The 22580-nt window shown below is 37.2% G+C and overlaps 1 protein-coding gene across 1 annotated transcript; it reads right to left on the bottom strand.

The window, feature by feature from the left end:
- Positions 1-1129: 1129 nt before the first annotated feature.
- ccdc69 (coiled-coil domain containing 69) lies at positions 1130-22316 on the bottom strand. The gene is made up of 9 exons (XM_032555537.1): positions 22182-22316; positions 12100-12163; positions 8251-8429; positions 6472-6559; positions 5114-5187; positions 4429-4530; positions 4231-4350; positions 4051-4148; positions 1130-3354 (listed from the first exon to the last, which is right to left on the bottom strand). The coding sequence occupies exons 1-9, from the start codon at positions 22200-22202 to the stop codon at positions 3186-3188; spliced, it is 915 nt and encodes a 304-aa protein (XP_032411428.1). The 5' UTR covers positions 22203-22316; the 3' UTR covers positions 1130-3185.
- Positions 22317-22580: the final 264 nt, after the last annotated feature.

Genomic DNA, 22580 nt, shown 5'->3' with positions numbered 1-22580 from the left:
AGACTGTATATTACACATTTTTCAAGTCTGGAATTTAAGATGCGTGTTTGTTTTAAGTTTAGCTAAACCTTAATCAGAATTTCCTTAGCTCGAGTAACTTGTCTTATTTGGTCAATTTTTAGTTACTTTTTGGTCCTTTAAACTTACAACCCTTTTTTCCTCATAGACCTTGTTCTCTGTGAATCCCTATAAATGCAAGTCCCTGCTGACAATCTTGCCTTTTCTCTATGAAAATCTAAGAGGCATTCAAAGTTGAAATCACATTTTGTTTTTATAGTCAATTTATATCAGCATACACTAGTAAGTGAGTCTCACTGAAAAATCAGTAAATGATCCCTTTTACAATTATTTATTAGAACATTATAAATCATGATGAAAATTTATATTTTTGACCTATCAAGGCAATCAAATATGATCAAGGATTCTGTTGCAGTAAATCTTTATTATAAAGATAAAGATTTACAGAAGTATAATTGAACACAAAATAAGAGATCAACTTTTTCTCTTTTGACTTTTCCCTACAGGGGCCACTACAGCGAATTATGTAATCCTGTCCTTTATACTCTCACTAACTTCCTTTATGTTTTTATTTAACAAACAAGCATAATCAGAATGTATTTTCTAACTTATTGGGATGTATTCCTGGGAAGGGACAGCTTCCCAGAAATATCTAGACTTATTAAAGGATTAACTTTGATAAAAGTGTTTTAGGCCTTTATTCAGAATTTTGAAAGAAAGAATTCATTCCCTAAATTTGAGTGTTATTATCCAACATTAACTTTTTAGGAAAAAAAAACAAACTTGAATGAAGAGAAACAAAAGTAGTGTTAAACATTTTCAAACAGCTCTGGAACATTGATTTTACAATTAATGACTCATTTGAGAAGCTGCTCTTGAATTACTAAATTAACAAAATAAGGTCATCCATATGGGATACTTTGACATTCATTGACAAATATTCAGGCAGCTTCTTTAAGAATAAAACTTCAGGAGGATTTTGAAGACTCAGGGATGCAGGACATACAGAAGTCTGATTACGGATAATTCCAAGAACAGATAAATGTACATAAAAGGTCAAGACTTTATAGTTCATGATGACTGGACCTCAACAGCAATGGATACAATCAAATTTAGTTTCATTTTTATTTTATTTTGAAAGCCAAAAAAGTACAAGTATCTACATGAAAACAATCGGCTGCACTATCTGCTGAGAAAAGATAAAAAGCACTTTTGTAACAAGCAGAAATATTATTCAAGGCTGTACAACACACCAAAAAACAAGTCTATAGTACAAATTCCTGTAAAAAACCTGGTCAAAGTGCTGGTGCATATTGACAGAGCTGACAAAACACTGACAACTTTATCTTTTTTTAAGCCACCAATACGTCAAATACAAAAACCTAAATGGTTTTTAAAAAATACAAATGCAGCATAATACAGTGACTGTTTTATGATAGCTAACAAGTATGTCCTGATTGTAAACTGGGATAGTAAACATACTAATAATATACATTAAATAAAAAAAAAAGCTAGCAAGCTAACATTAAGCTGATGTGCCATCTAACTAAATGTAATTAATTGAGTAAACTGGTAAACAGTCAAAAAGAAGCGTTACTGACCCCAGCTCTGAAAAATTGCTGCTGTGTAATATTAGCATGTATTTCATTCAAAACTCCACATTACCATCTATATGTAGTACAGCTAGCACATTAGCATAACTGAAGATGGTTCAATGAAGCAAGTAAGGAAAAATATTGCTCAACGTGAAACACTAAATGTTGCAACTTGCTATCCAAAGTCATGTAAAATACTTCTAATAGAAATGCAACAAATTTAAACATCCAGTAAAATAACAAAAAATAAGAATATATCCCATAGGCACAATGAGGGATTTGTGAAATTGGTTTCATGTGGTGGTAGGGAGAAAGGATAGCGTTGTAGGGGGAAAAAAAAAATAAAAAAAGAAGCTGAAAAAGTACAGTTATTCAATTCACGGTATCAAACCTTCCAGCATGGCATGTAGGCACAGATTAGAGTCCAAAAACTGAATCCAACATGGCAGATCTGCAGTGGGTCAAAGGCTGATTGCTTATATTTTATGACAATCAACAATCTGCCATGTTCAAGTGAAAGAAATCTGTTACTCTTTTACAACCAAAATCCTGAACTACTTTCTAACATGAACAAAAAATGCTATCCAACAAATTTATGCAGCAACAGATTCCTTCAAAACCGTCACTGAGCTCTGCAGAGAAGAGGCACGTCCACCGGTGAGAAACTAAAGCAGAAAGTCTATATATACGTCAACAAACAAGGCACTTTATTTCCAAGCCCAGAAGGTGGACCAATACATTTAGACAAAGAGTCAATAGATGCTTCAGTCTCCAAGTCATTACTGTGAAATAAATCTGTAAACAACAGCACTTATTCTATCAGAAAAAAAAAACATATTACGATCAGTATGTCAGACATTTCGATGAGGAAGGTCTTACTCACATCATCAATTAAAGTCAGTGGCTGACCAGGTTACTTTTTGGCAAAAAAAAACAAAAATAAAGTGAAAATATATAATACAGGATTTCCAAAGCTTAAAGCTAACAGACATCAAAATTTGATTTGAGAAACCGGTTTTAGCTTCTCATATTGTATAATTTTTGTTGAGTTTTACCAGTGTTTATGAAATATTTGAAGTATGAAACAATGTTTTGCAAAAAATAAGAAATAAAGCTGAGTTTTAGCTTTGTGCTGGTTATGAGTTCTGAGATGGAGACATTAGAAAACCAAGTTTAATCCAGGGTGACCTGATATTTTAAGGCATTGAATCTCCTTTACCTGTTAGCTCATTGTATCAGAAACTGATTGGCTTTCTCCCTTTTCAGTTAAAGAAACCACTACAATGCAATGAAATACAAAAAAAAAAAAAAAACACCTGTACAGCTCTAAGCAGAATGTGCTCGCAGTCTCAAATCTACCAGCCTGTGTGACAGCACACTGCATAGAGATTCAGCCAGAAGGACAAATTGTGTCCCATTTTTAACATCCTGCCCTGATCCGTTGCGGTGCGGCTCCAGACACTTTAAACCGGATCCCAGATGGTTGTCAGTTCAGTCTGAGTCTCACACCCTGAGCAGTAAACCAGGTCAGAGAATTCAGAGTCACGCTTTGAGAATTGTGTGTAATCAGGGTCATCTGGGGGCGATCTCCTGCATCATGGGGGGCAGGTGGATCCCTGGACATGAATCTCTGTGTCTCAGTTTGAACATCAGCTGCTCTTTTTCCTGAGAAAGATTCTGGTTTACTGCCATCTGTCTCTCTAGCGCCACCTTCAGGTCCTGCTGTTCCTTTGAAAACTGCCTAGAAAACAGAAAGAAGAAAATTAACAAGTGTTTTAACATTTTTTTTTGGGTTGTTTTCTGATCATTTTTGCACAAAGCCTATTTTGATAATACACTTCTCCTTGATAAGTTTATTAACTTCACTAATTTTTATTAGAAAAATTGAAACTCATCTGCTATAGATTCTTTACATTCAGTGCCAAGTACTACTAAAGAAAACCCAAAATTTTGTGTCCTCAAAATGTTACACAAAACTAATCAGAAAATGATGTATAATACATAAATGTTATGTTAAGACTGAAACAACAATGGGGAACACTTGACATCTGGCCAGCAGAAAGTTACTGACAGCAAACACAAAGAGGGGAAAGCACAAAAGATAATTGCTAAAGAATCTGGCCGGTCGCAGAGCTGTATCAAAGTATTTTAATGGAAAATTAAAAGGAAGGAAAAACTGTGGTAGACAAAACTGCAGAAGAATTTCTTTTTATTTCCTAATGTACTTACATATTTATATTTAAATGTCTACCTTGAGTGCAAAGTGGAACAAATGTCAAATTTGCACAAAAAGAGCCTTTGTGTTCTAAATAAATAAATTAAGGTTACCAGTATGAAACTGTGATTATTAACTGTTGAATCCTCTTCAGTACAAATGTTATTGTTAGTTTAGTTGGAAGTTGGCCTGGCCAGCAGGTGGCCTCATATTTGCACTTACTGAATGAGGGTCTGGCAGTTGTCTATCCGGACCTTCAGATCCTCGTTCTGCTGCAGGACGTGGACGATCTGGTCCTCCAGAGACAGATTCTTCTCCACCTGAACAAAAGAAAATCCAAACATCTGCAGTGAGACCTTTAAGAGCTCAAGGAGTTACAGTCTTAAAACTCTTTGAACCTACCAGTTCATCCATCTGCTGCAGCTTCCTGCTTTGCTCCTGCACACGCTCAGCCTTCATCTCAATCACAAACAGCAAAGACTCCTGCTCAGATTCCCAGAATGCACCTGGGCTGCCATGTTCCTGAACAAAATTGAAGAATTTTTATGTAAAAACTTCAAAATTCTGTACTTTATTTTCTTAAGCTGTGTTCAAAACTACCTGAATATTTCTTTGCAAATTCTTTTTAAAAGTTGAATATTCAACTCGTTTCTTCAACTCGTTATAGACTTGCAGCTCAGCTGTTAACTGCTCCACTTTGGCCTTCAGGTAGAGCAAAATTACGAACACAAGTAGAGAAAGTTAGTAAAAACAGACATGATTTCACAGTAATAATACACAGTCATCTCCAGAGACATTTTGCTGTCCTGCCACTTTAACTGGCCTGGTGGGTGTTATTATTCAGTCACAACAAATCTCCCTAAAAATGATGATGAATTAGTTCATATTCATATCTGAATCAAGGTTTCTACTGTTGTGCTATTCTTAGTGGTAATATTATACAGAATACCAACCATATTCCTGGTTGATTCAAAATCTTGGCCTTCCCTTTTTTATTTTATTCCTCTAATAATTTCTCATTTTTATTACTGAGAAAAAAAAAACACAATGTTCCATGTCAAGTCTGACCTGTTTTGTAAATGAATGAAACTCTGGAAAGTAAGAATTCATACTTAAGATAGATTAATTTAAATTTAAAAACCTCAAGATTTTACTTAATCTTTGAAAACTACTGATACTGCGTTATAAACACTGTGATATTCATTTTTTCTCATATTCTGACATTTAGCTTTACTAAGACCTCAATATCAGAGAGGCTTTATGCCTTTTGTATTAACACAGTTACCTTGAGGATCTCTTCAGCCGCCTGAAACCTTTTTGTCAGTTCAGTTTTCTCCTGTTCATGTTTGGTCTGCAGCTCTGCAAGAAACAACAAGATGTTTATTTTCAGCAACATCACATGATAAAACACACCATGCAAACAGTGTACTGTAAAATGGGTTTCCATACTATTTTCACTGACATGAAGTGGTGTGGGAAAAGAAAAAACTCCAAGCAGGAACATTTCAGATAGAAATTTGAAGGGTGCCAATGCAGCAACTCTCTGAGAATCCAAAATCAACTGCCTTTTGTTTGTTCCACGAAAAATTGAAACTTATGTGGTGATGAATTTATGTAAGAATGAATATGCTGCTGAGTAATGTTAGAGGGCCTGGTTTCTATGGTGATGCTCTCTTTTTAGGAAGCGGGGGAGCATGTATCATCACTTTATCAGACAAGAAGAGAGAAAAAAAGTTACGCCTCAGACTCTCCCTGCCTGAAAACTACAAATTATAAGAAACATATTTCTTAACCAAGGATGGAAAAACCTTCTGGCAGCGACACGCATACATATTTATCTCAAAAGTTGCTCCAGGTGGGAGCAGCTGATGACCTGAAGTGTCTTAAAAAGACAATTCAATCTCAGTTTGGAAAGAAACTCAAGTTGAAATATACTTGAGGAGAACTAGAGTTTGGGATTAAGTACTCTGTATTGTGAGACAGAAAAACAACCAGAGGCGCTGAGGTAACAACAGACAAAACACCTTTGAGTCCATTTAACGATTAAACAGTGGCTATGAAAGTAGAGTCTGAATATTTCAAATGCCAAAAAACTATTTGTGACATTACTCTTGGATGAACATTTCATGGTAAAATAAAAAAAAAATAAAAAAATCAACTGTGATTGTGTATAACTGTAAATAATTTACATTTATGCAAAAAAAGCCCAACTTCCTCTGACCTGTTTAAAGGTTTACTGCTGTTTCTCCTGTGAAGTGTGGTCCAAAGGAGGCTGCGCTTTTTTCAGTGGTTTGACTAAAGTTCAATTGCAGTCCACAAAGAAAATGCTGATGCATGTTTTGGCTTATTTATCTTTTTTTTTTTTTTTTTTTTACTGCTGCGTGATAAGTAGTGAACCAGAAGTAGTGACAGAGATGGAAGAATGACAAACAGGAACTTTGGAGGAATTCTCATGCATTCCTACACAAGACAATTCAAATAAACACAAAGGGGTGTTAACATCCACCCACAGAAGAGCTTCACAAAGTATTCCCAAAAAATGTGAACCGACAGCCCAGACGTGAAAAATCCACCCCGAGAGGAATGCAAACGGAAAGCAGGACAAATGAATGAAACAAAAACCATGACACAGTGAATGTTTACCTTCAACATGCCTCTCATGTTCTTCTACGGCTGATTTACTTTTGCGTTCATGCAGAACGTTCAGATCAGCTGTCGTCTCTGTTCTCACCTGCAGAACCGGAGATGAGTCAGTTCCACCACAGAATGAAAGACGGGAGCAAAAAGAGGGGGAAATTGAGAGTTGTACTATGAAACTGCACAGCAGAAGGTGTCTAAACATCTTTTAAAACAATGTGGATTAATAGTTCTTTTTCATTAAACCTTTTGCTAGAAGGGTTATTTAAAAACTTGAGAAAAGTGGACAAATTAAGTGACAAAATATAAAATGGATGCAGTGATTACTGCTGAATCAGGGGTTTTTTTTTTTGTCCGGGTCAGAGCGAGGACGCAGGCAGACAGTACAACGTGGCTGACAACATAAATCACATGCAGAGTAAACAAACTCCTGGCTGCTAACTCAAAAAGCCACATGACTTAAGCTGCAGGATTACAGCAGCTTCTGATTACGGAGCAGAGTCAAGATCTCCCAGCTTATTTTCTTGCATAAAAACAATCCCATGAAAGGCAAAACTGAAAACCGTGACAGTCATGACAGGTTTAGAGAAGCAGAAGTCGCTACAATAGTCGAAATGATAAGGATCTTTTAAATTCAGGAAAAAGCCAACATGCTGAAAGAAGGAACAAAGATGCATTAGTTCTGCCTATAAATGATAAAAGATCTAAAAAAAAAAAAAAAAAAAAAAAAAAAAGCTTTGTAATGCAGGATTACCTTTACGTGGCCATGAAAAATATAGCGCTGAGAAAAAATAGTTATCTCCAAAAAGACTTGTGCTTTTGCTTTTTTTTTTCTCAACACTTAAATGTTTCATTTCAATACAAAAAAATTTATATTAGACAAACATAAACTGAATAAATACAAGTGCAGTTAACAAATGGTTGTTCCATATAAAGATCTAACCAACGTGGCTCAGTGCAGAAAGTAATTGCCTCCAGTACCTGGTAGCTGGTTGTGCAATACTTGGCTGCAACAACATCCATTAAACATTTGTGATAACTGTCGCTAAGTTTTTTAAATCATTGTGGAAGAAAGTCACACCACCTTCTATGCAAAGTTTTGGGGCATCAATTAGATTCTCATCCAAACTTTAAATAGATCCCTCATTTTTATTTTTTTGGAGCCATTTAGAGGCTCTTTTGAGAGACCAAAACTTTCAAAAAGTTTAGATTTTCTCTGATCAGTCCACAGAATAATTTTCTGAATTTTGGGGGTGGGGGTTCATAAAGATGTTTATTTTTTAGAAGCCTGAGACAGGGTCTTGTGTTTTGGGGGGGGTGGAGAGGCTCAATCATGGTTTTGGCCTTGGAACTTTCCCACAGGAGCCATTTTTTATCCAGTTTGTTTCTTGTTAAATCCCCCACTGTGACTGAGGCTTACAGTGCTTTACATGTTATGGTTGTTTTGAGACGACCTATATGTATAAGTCGCCACTCGCTAGCTAGCTAATGAACTAGCTAGCTACTAACGGGACTGATTACATCTGTTATACAATTGTAGACAATGACTCTTGATGTGGTTTTTGGGAGGCCCAGAAGCCTTAGAAATGACTTTCCTTTTTCAGACTGAAAATGTCACACCACATAATGTTGTTTGTCAGCTGTTCTTCATTTCTTTTCATTGAGGCATGATATATTCCTACATTTATTTAAGCATGTTGTCAGACGGGTCCTGTTTAAGATATTCTTGATTCAAAAGGTCTAACAATTAGCCAGTATTTTCAGTAACAATCAGTATTTTCTCACCTTATCAAGGATGCTCAGAACAAGCGCGCACACTTCTTCGTCAGTGTGATGCTTCAGTAGCTCCGCCCTCTCTGAACTCCCATTGGCTGAGAGCACTTCCTTTAAAATCTTCAGCTGCCACTCGAAACGCTCCAGCTGCTTCTCAAGACAAACATCCAGGTCACTAGACGAACGTTTACCTGCAAGGAAACAAACCAGCAAGAAAAAAAAACTAAGCAAATCTACTACCTTGTTCCCATGCACAGTTTATACATGGTCCTTAAAGGAGTTCTTTAAAAAAGAAGAAAAAAAAAGTTTGTAAAATTAAGACATTATGAACACAAACATATGAAAGCAGGTGAAGCTTCAGTTTGAAATTTTTGAATGAAATATCTTCCACATACTAAACCAGTTTATCAAACATTATTCATGTTTTTGGTACAATCGAGTTCAATGAAATTATCTGTTAGGATAGAAATAATACTAATTAATAATAATAATAATGGCACACCACATAATGTTGACATTATGTTTGTTTCCTGAAGGTTTCCTGAATGTTTACTGCGTTCCGTTGGCTTAAGTTGCTGATAAATCAGCAGGTCTGGTTAAGTGTGTGAATCTCAGTCTTTCAGTCATGAAATTAAAACCAGTCTGTTAGAGTGAACACCTGGTCTTTTCAAAATCTGTGATGACTGTGAAATTGTAAACAGTAAGCAGCTTTGTACTTGTATAGCAACTTAACTCCAGAGGACCCCAAAGTGCTTCACAACACAGTCATTGACACATTCACGCACACACTCACCCACTGAAAATCTGTAATGTGTCACCTGGCTACGGGTAATAGAAATACTTGTCATAAATGTGACATTTACAGGATAAAAGAGGAAGGACAAGATCAGATATTGAGACACGCATGTCATTTCAGCTGTAATCAGCTTTCTTGAAGCAGAAATATAAGCTTTAGTAGAAGCTACCTATCATTTGCAGAAAACTATACAAAAAAATAAAAAAATCAAAATCAAGTTTTAACCTAAGCCTAGTTATCATCCTACAAATCAGTCATCAAAATTTCCAACAGCTCAGCCCTACAACACTCAGGAAGGGATCCTGACTGTAATTGATTACATTATGAACATGAAGGGACATGACTTTAGACACATAAACACACACAGATCATTCATTTCCAATGACGTCGTCTGTTTTGATGAACCCAGTAAGCCCAACAAAAACTGTCACAAACTCAACTAGAGCTGTTATTATGACGGTACAGTGCTGAACATGATCTGGCAGAGTTCATTTAAAATATGTGCAAACTTAAAAGACTTAAATCTAAAACATGAATCTCAGATGGTGTTTAAACAGAGGAAACTCCCATTGCTATTTAAATTAAATAATAGTATTTTTCTGATAATCCCAGAACAAAAGCGATGTGGAAACAGGTCAGAGCCTGTCTGCAAGTGAGCTAACGGCTTCACTAGACTTTATTCTGAAAGATATGCAGACCAAGAGTTGCTCCTTTTAATATGAACATAGGAGCGAAAACACTTCCTAATGAATCTGTGTTTAAACTGGAATACGGTGTACTGTAAAAACAGACATACAAGCCGTTTCTTTCTGTGAACATGCAGCAGCTGATTCATGGCATGACGACAGTGTCCCGTCTGAAATTAGTGGTTTCTGCGCTGTCGTCTAACTGCTCATAAACAGCAGGAAGTTAGGAAATGAGAGAAGTTTAACTGACTGTGAGTCACATTTCACTACAGATGGTTCAGGCTCCCACAGCCCAGTAAAAAAAAAACACTCACAGGTTGTTTGGTAATCATTTTCACTGTTCACTGATAAGAGGGGTTTCTCACCAAGTGTCCTCTGTGGACCAGAAAGGCTGTGGTCTTTTATTTTATTTTTATTTTTTACAAATGTAGTCTAAAGAAAAGGCTTCCAACTTTCAACTTTTGCATTTATGTTTTTAAATATCAGTTCATCTCTTAGCCTTGATCTTACAGGTACATTAACTCTTTTAAAAAAAATCTATTTCCCCAGAATAAAATCCCTGAAACATAAATTCCAAAATATCAATACCTGTGATGATTACAACTCAAATAACTAACTAAAATGATCTATGTAAAGATCCAAGTGTGTCAAATCTGATACACTTGGTACCAAGTTTGAGACACATTGGTATAAAAGTGTGTCAAACTAAAACACAAACATGTAACGTGGGAGTTCTCAAAGAAACAGGAAGTGAAGAAGGTAAGCGAAGTGAAACAGTCAAAAGGAAACCACATTCTGAAACGATAACATTGAAGTCTTGGTGGAAGGAAGATTCATGCTCTGTCAGTTCTAGGCTATAATACAGTGTCATTTTTATTTACTGAAAAACTAAACCGGAATGCAGACAAAGTGAGTACAAAACCCAGGAGCTAGTAAAATAGTCACAGTATTCACCTCTAGAAACATTTTGGCAGTGTGCTTACACAATGCCAGGAAGGAGAGAGCATTAGCAATTAATCAATAGTTTGTTTGCCTATAAGGTCTGGGTCATTTGGGGAGGTGTGAATGCTCAATTAAACTCTGATGTGGATCAAGAAATCCAACTCTGATCTGCTTAAAAACCTAGATCTCTGTACCGTTGAAGTGAAATTCGACATGGTTCAGATATGTGAATGTCAAGCGGACCAAAGACGGCTCCGAAATCAGAATGCAGACTATAGGGCAGGGCATTTTGGGTAAATACAACCAAAACAAATGCACAAGTCTAATGCTAGAGGAACAGATGGCTTATTGTCTTTTACAAACAACAAAAGAAAAATCCTACAACTACTAAAAGTTGATGCTATGCCATTTTTTGTTTACATTTTGTGAAGAAGGAAGTTGCACTTCATGTCTTCTTCAGAGGTTTTTTTTGTAATTTCTCTCAGTGGTTCTTGGTGCAGCGCCACCACAGGCAAGGGGAGGTACACAGGTTTTTCAAAGGGTTTGGATTATTTGACAGTGCAGTGTCAAAGCAAATCCCACCAGCTGAAAATGTAAGAAATGTTGCAGTTTTGGTTCCCAATCAAACCAAGTCTACCCAGTCTATCAGGCATGAAAACACCCTGAGAAGTGAAAATCGCTTCTCATTTATCTGGAAAGGATAAGGAGGTTATTGTCATTTTTAGCCAAAATGCTCAAAAAACATTTTTGACTCTGAATCCCTGCTGTCATGGATAGTGGTGGTTGAGGGATGCTGAGTGTACTTAATTATATCTTAGAGCCACAGCACTTGGATACCTTGTGTCATAAAGTCGAACATGGACTCTCCATATATCAAAGTATTCTACTGTCAAATATGAGGCCAGTCTGTCCAACAACAAAAGCTAAGTGTCCTGCATAAAGTGCAATCAACAGAATGGCTACAACACAAGAATCAATGTGTTGCAATGGCCTAGTCAAACTCCAAACATCGACCTGTCTGAAATGCAATGTTCAGCCTTAAAAGAGCTGTGAATAAACAAATTCCTGCAAACCTCAAAGAACTGAAGAAATGTTGGGAAGATAAGTGGGCCAAAATTCTTTCACAACAGTGAAAGAATGTGGGAGGCTGGAAATGCCATCCAGGAAATTATTGCTGCTAGGTGAGAATCAACAAGCTGCTGGATAATGGGATGAACTTAATTTTTTCTCACACTAATTTTCTGTTTTTGTTGAGAATTTTTATCTGTAAATAATGAAACAGTGTAATGTTCCTCTAAGCTTAATTTAACACCTACTGAAGAGCAGATGATTTTTGTTTCGTCTTGAAACATGAGACCATTAGAAGTTAAAGAGCAGTACTTTATTTCACACCTCATGTGTTTGGATACAACACCTCCCTACCAGATGGAAACTCACCTCCTTCATCTTGACGGCTGCTGTCCTTCTGTTTCTTCTCTCCTTTCTTGCCTTTGCTCTTTTTCTGCAGAGAAAAAAAATGGAAGATGTCTGAGTTAAATTTATTTTTCCCTTTTGAGACTCTTTACTTTCCACAAGTATTCTGCTCACAGCTGTAAGATGGACCAGTTTTGACAGAAAGTGATCATAAATCAGATAACCATCAACAGTGTGCTGTCAGCGAGATGCAAATCTGCTGGTGTTTCACAATTGAAGCCGGCACATTTTAAGTACGACTAAATGTTTCCACTGTGCTCTAAGAAAGGCAGGATTCCCAGATCCAAAATGGGGAAAATGTTTTGCAAAAAATACTGTTATATAAGATGAAATGCAATCATCCATCCATAAATTACTATAGAATAGCTTATCTGACATTGGACTGCAGAGCTAGTGGGTATATAAAAGTAACACAGATCCCAAGGAACTCACATGGAAGAAAGGACATGTAGTCTTTCTAAAAAGTTTTGTGTGTTCCCTTTGGTCTCCCGCTTACGGAAAGTCCTAGAAAACTTTCAAAAGGAGGCATATTAAAACCTTCCTGAAGAGATAACCCACTCCAGTCCATTTTATGTATTGTAAAGGAACTTTATTCATAACTCCACCTGGATGATGGAGCTCCTTTTAGTAACTTCTACCCAAGATCTTGTTCAGTCATGATCCATGATCCATATCGCTTGACCACTATGAAGAGTTGGAACATAGATTGACCAATAAATTGAGAGCTTCACCTTTCAGGGTACGTTCTTCTTCATGGCAACAGATCAGAACAACCCCGTCAGGAGCAGATTAAGCTCTGATCTGTCAATCAATCTCACTGATTCTGTATATGGTGTTGTGGAAAAGAAGGCATCCGGTTTGGACACTTGAGGTCTTATCTTTGCAGGTGATAATGTTAAACTGATTCAAGCTATCATCCTTCTTTGTGCACTGAGGTGATTCAAAACTAGAAATAGAGAAGAGCAAAGAGCTCTTTACTGCAGATGAAGTCGTGATCAATCTAAGCATCATCCACCAAGATTCTTTAACTCTCGATGCAGAGACTAAACTTTCAACTTGGAAGGTCTCAGCACATAATAAAGGTTATAGCTTGAAGACATCAACAGAACTGCATCATCTACAAAAAACGTAATATTAATCCTGCTCATAAATACAAACAGAATTGAGACCAGGAGCAGCCCTAGAGGAAACCTGCAAGACGACTGAGCTTCCCTCATTTTGGGGACAATGCAGACACAGTTCTTTAGTTGTGAAGATACTGTATAGTGGTCTGTAAAAGCAATTCTAGCAAACCTGGCATTGCATCTACTATGATACAGAGAGGCAGTTATGATTGGACATTGAACTGAACTACCATCACTGACATTCTAAGAATTCAAAACACATTTTAGGAACTGACGATGAGTGTTAGAGAGTCACCCATAGATGTGTTTTTAGTTGATGTAAGCATAAAAAGGTATTTCAGGATGGAAATGTAATTTGATCACATTGCATCCAGGATGATCCACTCAAAGAGAACTGCTCTCAATCATTTAACCCCAACAAACTAAAGACTAATGTTCAGCTGGATGAGCAGAATAAGCCCTGAACCTCAGAACAAGAGTAGGAGGTTTCTAATTGTGCTCCACATGAATGAAGCTGTAACTTTCTCTCTTTTACTGAAGCATTATGTAACCTCAGTGGCTGCATGACAAGAGACCAGTGTTTGTGTTCTAGCTGCTGGCTTTCAATGATTATTTCTAACAAACACAACAGAAATCACAATACAATATTAAAGAAAAATAATTACTGTATTACAAAAATGACCTGGGATCTTTATTATATAGCCCAGTTTATGTTTTGCAAGACATCAGCTGAACATGTGATTACATCAATGGCTAAAGCTCGTGATCATTACCAGATATTTTCAGTAGCTAAACGTCAGTGGACCAGTAGATAAAAAAAAAAAACTGTACATAGAGATAGCACTGTTATCTAGATACCATGTTTGATTTCCTATTTTTAACCCATTTCTAATTTACACAACTTTGCTAATCTACCCAAGTTCCTCTGTCTCCCAGTCCACACTCCAATGAAGACATTGTTGATCTGGATTACTTCAAAAAATAAAAAGATAAACGTGCCTAAAATCCATCCAGCTCTGCACTTTGTAACACAAACACTGGTGAGGCGTGGATCCAAACACTCGCAGAAATCATCTCTCCAGTCAAACACAGAGAGGTCAAACGATCACACCTTAAACCCTGCTGCTCCCTTCACACACTACATAAACACTTTATTCAAACTGAGCTGGAACAATAAATATCTGTGGCTCAAACACATCGACATGGAGAAAGAAGGCAAGAAAGAGAAGGAGGCGGAGGGAGAAGGTGGTGCTGAGGAGAAGCATGTGTTCTTGCAGGGGCCCTGGCCTTCATAAAGGCCGTAAATCTCAGCAGAGGCTCTTCTGTTTCAGCAAAGCTTTGCCTTCAAGAACAAACCTCACCACACAGAAATGTACAGCTAAGAGCAGTTACCAGGCTCAGGAGCGCATCCAGGCAGTCAGCTGATTGGCTTGTTTAAAAGCCAAGGGTGGGGCTAAATTAAAACCATAATACTTTTAGAAAAAGTTAAAAATGACAAAGATCCAAATAAATTCAACATAAAAAAATAATTAAAAATTAATAAATCTACCAGAGAAACATTTCCATTCACCTAGCATGGTCTATTTATATAACTGTAGTGATCTTTAAAAACAAGACCTAGCTGCAGGAGTTTACATTTAGTTAGGATTTTCTCAAATCCACATGTCCATAATTATACATATGGACTAGAAGATAAAAATTACATTCACAAAGTTTTTAGTAAGAAGCACTGAAGACTCGTACGATTCATCCACCTTTGACTAAATCTTTAGAAAAGTGTTTACTCTTTAAGTCATGATGACAAGAGAAATTACACAAATGATCAAAAGCTCCTCTTATCCTGTGGTGCACTGATGTTTCTGGTTTTTAAGTCATGGGGAAAGCAACAAAATATGTCAAATTATTTGCAGAAAAACATAATCGAACTGTAAAACAAAGGAATCTAAAAAGATACCCAAGCAACTAAGAATGCTAAACAGGAGTGTAAAAATGAGAGATTCTGTTGAAGCCTAACCATAGTCAGGTAGACAAACTAAAAATTTCAGCAACAACTGCCAGGAAAATTGTTTAGGATACAAAGAAAAACCTATAAATAACTTTATCTGGACTCTGAAAAAAGACTGTTTCAAGATATTCTTGGTCAGAAAAAAGTGCAACAAGGTTGCTAAATATCCCAAGAGGACCAAATGTATCAGATGTAGGCATGTCACAAATGGACAATGTATCGTCCCAGTAATTATTGCAATAAGCAATGATGTAGTCGAAGAACAATAAATTTTAATTTTGTAAAGAAAGCTTAACACCTAAACTGCAAGATATTTTAAAGCTCCAAAATAAAACACAATTAATAAAAACAATAAATAAAACAGAAATGAAAAACATAAGAAAAACCACAGGACTGGACAACATGGCTAATAAACGCATCATAAGCATATCAGTCGATATCAATAATTATTGATATGTTTTTTTGCTTTAAATATACTGCCAAACTAATGATATGAGCTTTCCTATTTTATCCACAGTTTTCACTCCAGCTTGTGTATCTTTAAAGCAGTTATGAGGCACGAGGGCAAAACAGTAAACTGCTGTTGCAGAAGTGACTCAAGAGATTGTTGCTAGGTAACCAAAAAGAGAGCGAGTTAGTCGACGCCACTCACCTTGCTTAGCTGGCCTTAAGAGGCAGAGCGGCTAAAGCCTTGCCTACATTCCCCAGAATGATGTGCAGTTCTGGTACAGAATTCAGTAACAGTCATATTATCCATTGATATTGATCAGGTATCAATCGCAATATATATTACTGATTTATTGTCCAGCCCTACAAAACCATAAATAAAAAAGATCATGATGTCACTAAACAGAATTGCCCCTCAAAAATATAATCAGAATAGAAATTATTGAGCTCATTTTATATTATCATCTGATTAATTGGTTAATTGGTTAATAGGACAGGTTTAGTCAGATGAAAACAACAAACAGAACTTCCAAAATAAATTAAGGTCTGAGCCACCTCCTGCTGAAATCTGATGCAATAACTCACCACCAGTGACTCAGAGGAAACTAATCACAAAGAAATAAAAACTCTGGCTCAGCTGACTGTGAGAGGTCTTACTGTTGGGTCATTAAGAGCTTATTGTAAGATGAGTCAAATATATCAAAGGGTGAATTAAAATCAGAGCAGATCAAGCAGCAGCTTGGGTTCTTTCACAGCTCCTTTGAAGAACTACAAGTTCCCCTATTATGACTTAACAGAAGCTCAGAACTTAGAGGAACATATCTGTGTGTGATTATTTTCAGAGTTTACTAGCAGCTATCTACTGCATGATTATTAAACATCTGCTAAAACAACAGATGTTCCGGTTCACATCTTGAGCTTCTGAGGCAGCATCATCACAAACTAACTAACAACCCCCTGCTGGCTGTCTGTACACAATCAGCAGTTCGGGTGTCAGAGGGCTCACAATTAAATCCACTGTAAGAACATATTTTGACGTAGGTGACTTTGAAAGATGAAAGAAGTTTTGTTCCCGTTTTTTCCAAATATATTATGCAGGATTTAGACGCTGTTTTAGCAGTTATGTGCAACACTATAGCTAAAATTGGGGCTGTTTTCAGAAACAAATTTTTGCAGTTTTTTTGGGGGGGGGATCAAATCTTGGTTTTTAACATAACGTTCCCAAATGTCTGAGCCCTTGGTGAGTGCAGAGGACAGAAAGAGTTGTCGTCTTTCATTGAGGAGGAACGAAAAGGGGGAGCAACATGTTTCAACATGTAGAAGACATCAGAACATCAGGGAGCAGCAGTGCATCTACTCTGGTTTCTGTTTTATTCTGAGAGGACAGCTGCTTTAAATTCTACATTTACATGATTATTGCTTTAACCACTCATATCCCCAAACTTACTGGTCGTTCTGTTTGTTATCTGAAAGGCAAAGCATAATAGTGGAGTATATTCATGGATGAAGATTGATCTTGTCTAGCTACTGCTTCTCCAAATGAAGAGGAGTTAGCTAAAGTGGCTAATCTAACCAGGATGTAACCTCAGTCCTTACTTCTGGACTGAGGTTCTTCCCAAGCAGAACCCAAAAAGACAGGACAGCAGAAAAGATTCATGTCTTTCTGGAGGAACTGACTAAAGTTCAAACCAGACATGCATATTAGCCTAAACTGACCAAGCACGGGAAAAGTTTAGTCTCGTTTAATATCAGACAGTGAGAAAAGAAAAGAAAAACATGCCTCTTATACTGCCTGTGTAAACATTTGGTTTCTACTGTATATATTCCTCATGGTCAGGGAACGCCTTCAGATTTACCAGGAGGAATTATGGAAAGGGATCTCTGGAACCTACTGCCACAGTTACCTGGCCTCATCCAAGTAGAAAACAACAGATGGATAAATATTTGGATACATACACTTTAAAATGTTTAAACAAATAATAAAAAAACAAAGTAAATTGTGGTAAAAGCATAACTTATCACAACTAAGCACTTTTTATTTTTAATTTGGTTTACTCACAGGTTGGGAAATAAAAGGCTTTTGTTCATCTTTAGAAATGAAGGGCTTTATAAAGTAAAAGAGACTTCTCTGATGATAATCAGAAAGAAATTACTCTTTCCTTTGGACACATATCCTTTTAATGAGGACAAGTGAAGGGGTTCCATTATCAAAATATCCTTTTCTCAAAGGACAATGTTACAAGAAGATGGGTCAGTACTGTCAAAATTAGACATGGCTGCAAGACATAAACTTTGAGTAAAACACCCGCATATTTTTAGTTCATCCATGAAAGATCATAAAGGCTGTATTCTTTCTAAGAAATGTCAAACTTCCTGTTTTGTTTGTTTCCTGTACTGAAGAGTTTCAAGGTCCTCAAATTCAGCCCAATGCTCCAAACCTCTTCATCCTGTTTAACTTTGAAGCTTTCAGGCTTCTTGTCTTGTTTCTCTTTAAACAATTAGGTGAGCAGTGGCCCAAACAGAGACGAGAGATAGCTTTCAGGGTGGGAACAGTGACAACAGAGTCTCATTCAAAGAACAAAAACTGGACAGGTCTGAATCAATCCACAGTCGACCAAGATTCCTGTAAGATTTCTGTATTCCATTTCTGTTTAGAAACCAGACAGACTGTACATAAATACAATCCAAGTGGGATTAAACTTCCAGGTTGGAACTGTTACCTAAAGGTAAAGGTAAAAGTAAACCTGATCAATACATGGTTTTCCAATGTGGTCCAGGTTGCTAAGTCAAGGCGGACATCAGTCTCCCTGACCTGACTGGGCTTGAATGGACCAAAACCTTTAGGGTAATAGGGGCCTGACCTTTTTAAAGCCAGAGTAATGTGCACTCTGTGTTTACATCCAATATGTCAGAACTAATTTGGTCTGTTTCAAAGAATAATCCCGTTAAATCCACCAGGGTGGGACGATCAGCCTGTTGGACCGACCTGCTTCTGTTCTCAGCTTATCAAGGATTTACCAGGCTTTCCTGTTACACAACAGCTTCAGGAGACGGCTTCTCTGATGAAGAAATAAGTCTGGAGGAAGTCTAAGGGCTAAATTATCCCTTTTTGTTTTCTTCAACTGAAATCTTCCCGCTAATTGTCGGCTCTTAAAGTGTTGAAAAGATTAGGCTTTCCCTGGAAGATGCTGATTTCCGCTTTTCCTTAATTTGCAACAGGTTGAATCGATAGGAAGGAAACAAGATTATTTCCAGTTATGCAACAAAGCAACTATCTCCGAATGTTCTTAATTTTGATGCATTAAATAAATCAGGAAACAGGTTTTTTTTTTTACCTTTCAGTGTTTGACCTAAATTGATCATCGGTCAGTGATGACTGACAGATAATTAATGGATTTTGATTTATTGGGGAATTTTTAGAGCAGGTCAACATTCATGCTCAATCACTCCAGACTGGATCACTGATAACTCCAGACTGATAACTGGATTGCAGAATTTTAAAAACTTTGGCTGTTTTGATCAATCAAATTCAAACAAGACTACCCAGTTTAAAGAGTGTTGTGTTGGTTTCTGAAAATTGTCTCTGCTTATTCCAGCTTTTAATCAAAGTGCTCCAGAATAACATTCTGGAAACTCGGCACAGAAGCTCTCAAACTTATCATCGTGAAGCAGATGTCCACAAAAGCCTTCAAGTGGCCAAATCAGTATGTCAACAAATCAAAAAAGGAGAAAGAGCATCTATTATCAATCAGAGCAACCTTAAAGGGACAGAAACTAAAATAAAACTTTTTGAACTCTAAGACAGTTCAAAAAGACAGGTCCTCACATTTCACCGACCCATAAAACCTTGACAAAAAGAATTTTGTTCCAGAAAAATGCCTTTCCTCAATAGATCTCCTGAGATTTCTGATGCATCATTCCAAATCAAGCAGCTGTTCCCAATCTTACCTCTGCTCTCTCTTATCAGTTTAGTTTGCATGGAAACATTCTTGATCTGACAAGTTTGGTCATTTCTCATCCAGACTACAGAAGCTTCCATATGGTATCCAAACAAAGTCTGTTCCTCCTTTAGGAAAAACTGTAAAACAATCAGTTAGTTTAGTGTTTCCAGATTTGGTTGAGAAATACACAAGAGTTCAGGTGTATGTGTTCCAACTACTCTTGTATACAGAGCAACATTTAAAGATTCTTAAAACTTTTTTAAAAATGCTGCTTATTACCTTTCCACAGAAAATCAATTATTTTCATCCAACAGAAGAGAATATTTCTCCATCCATGTCTGACCTTTTGATCTAAATGCTAGAAGGGTCTGCAACAAGGCGTCATTCACGAGGAACGAGACCGTCTTACTGCCTCCTGTTGATATTTCAGTGATTTCACCCTGAATTCGTCAGCAATAAACCTGAAGGGTTGAGTCGATCCACCCAGCAGAGGAAGATCATTTTAGCTGTTCGTACTCAAGATATAACCCACAGCTCCTAACCACAGAAGAGAGTTGAAATACTGATTTACTAGTAAATTAAAGCTTCACATTTTTGCTCAGCTATCTCTTCACCACAATAGACAAGCACTACAACAATCTCCAGCTCCATTCTGCCTCCACTCATAAACAAGTGGAGGTACCTTAAACTCCTCCACTTGGAGCCGTAACTCATTACAATCCAAAGAGGGGAATCAACACATTTTCTTTCCACCTGAACACCATGAGCTCAGACTGCCAAGGTGCTAATCTTCATTGCAGCTGCCTCACACTCTGTTGCAAAAATCTCTGGTACATGCTGGAGCTCTGTACTGGGAAGCCAGCAGGATCTGCTCAACTGTGCTAAAAAAATATTGACATTAAAAAAACAATACGCTTTAATCCACAGAAAAATTGAATTAGTGAATTTGCATTAATGACTGTGGACTAAACTGTGACATTATTATGTAAAACGATGGAGAGAAGGGCCTATCTGGAAAGACATATAAGAAGGTATTGGAGATGTAGCAATCATGGTCTTACTAGCTAGTAACAAAATCTAGTTTTCCTTGAAGGCTGACATCCTGATTCCAGTTTTGACCTATTCAAAGTTTTTTTTTCTGTGGACTGTTATCCACTAAATAAAAGACCAGCGCAGGTATTTTGATAGAAGTTATAGTTTTGAATACAACAGTAAATTGCAACTCTGTCCTCAGTTTTGCATCAATGTGTCAGACCTTAAACATTTCCTAAAACAAAGGTCTGATTTTATAAGCTTGACTTTCTGACCACGGGAAAACTGATTTTGTTATCTGGCTTAGAGACTGACACATATCAATTACATATGTATAATTACTTCGGTCAGTATCAAAAATAGCCTAAATACCCTTTTTTTGTTTATAGTAAAGTGAGGCATGTTTGACAGTTTCTTTATTTTCATGTCTGGTTGTTTTGCAGGAAAAAAATTATAATTTCTCTTTCAAACCTGATTTCTCAGGTCTCAGATCTCAAATATAGATGGGCCATTTTGCTCCAGAAGGAAGTAAACATGATCTAAAAATATTTTTGAATAAAATGAAACTGATAAGGAAGGTGTTTAAAGGAACAATGCACAGATTGGTGGAAGCAGTTCAATAAAAGATCAGAAAAGATTCAAATAAATCTAAATCAAAGTCCGACTCTGCTGCAACAGGTCCACGGGCCTAGTTTTGGACACCACATGGAGTCACTTTCTATCAATAACCAGAGGAGGACAGCAGCTGTCAAACTTCATGTTTTCCCTCTGAGAGGAGGAATTACTGCCAGGAGCTCTGCAGGACAGGGTCTGCAAACCATGACAACTTCCTGAAAGAGTCTGACATGAGGGTAGGAGATTGGAGAGCACATGATCACCTTCAGAGGTCTTTAAAAACTGAAACTAGCTAGCTTTAGACTTTGTCATTAAACTCCTCTATAGACCCAGGTTCAAGTTAAGTATCATTCAGGTTCTGGCCACATGTAGTCCAAAGTGAGACAAAATAGCTTGAGGTTTGGTTTATTTTATGATTTATAGACCAAAAGCAAGGCAGGAAAAAGCCCGGGTTGATGCAATGTATTTTATATCTTTATTTCTCTTTTTTTAAAATACCTTATCTCAAAAAATGCTGCCTTTACAGATTTTAAGCGTACTTGTTGTGTCTGGAGTAGTGATATAGAGAGGGGGTTGAGGGGAGGCAGGCGTGGGAAAACCCTGAGATTCAAACACGAAGCTGATTGAAAACAGATGTTCACAGAGCTTGTGCCACATTTTATCTGCTGGGCAGAAACCGAACCAAAGCCTCCGGCCTGTCCGCCTGGTTCTGGTCCAAAGGAAGGTTGGCATATGTGGGCTCAAACCGAGCTCTGGACGCCGCTTACCGGGAGCTGCAGCAGCCGCTGGCCGCCCGCTAAGAAGCATCCTTCTGACAAACAACCCGAACTTCCCCCTGTAATTCTCCGCGGTGCTTTAAACCTTTTCAGCGGAGTTTCTCACCTTGCTGTGGCTGCAGCCCATTCCTCCACCACCTCGGAGCTCTGCTGTTGGCTTCTCTCCGGTGCTCCGTCCCGGTGATCCGGATCTGCTGATGACAAACTTTCAAATTGAAGGAAAAAAAAACTTGAACGCAGCGCGGTAGACGCTGATCAAGGGGTGGGGCTTATCGTGGTGCATTAAAAGACACTCAGTAAATCTAAGCATTATACATTTATTTACGTAATTATTTAGATGAGCTTTTTATCAAGTGCTCTTTTCTTCTTTCTTTACTTTGTCTGCTTTTCATTCAGTCTGATTCTTTCATTTATGTTTTTAATGAATTATGTTACTTCATTTAAAGGGGAAGTATTACGTATTTTCCAGGCACATAGTGTCATTTCATAGCACAATCAAGTTACT

The sequence above is a fragment of the Xiphophorus hellerii genome, chromosome 23, assembly GCF_003331165.1.
Source record: "Xiphophorus hellerii strain 12219 chromosome 23, Xiphophorus_hellerii-4.1, whole genome shotgun sequence".
NCBI classification, from domain to species: domain Eukaryota; kingdom Metazoa; phylum Chordata; class Actinopteri; order Cyprinodontiformes; family Poeciliidae; genus Xiphophorus; species Xiphophorus hellerii.
The sequence above is the reverse complement of the archived record's forward strand: the minus strand, read 5'-3'. Positions and strand labels throughout refer to the sequence as shown.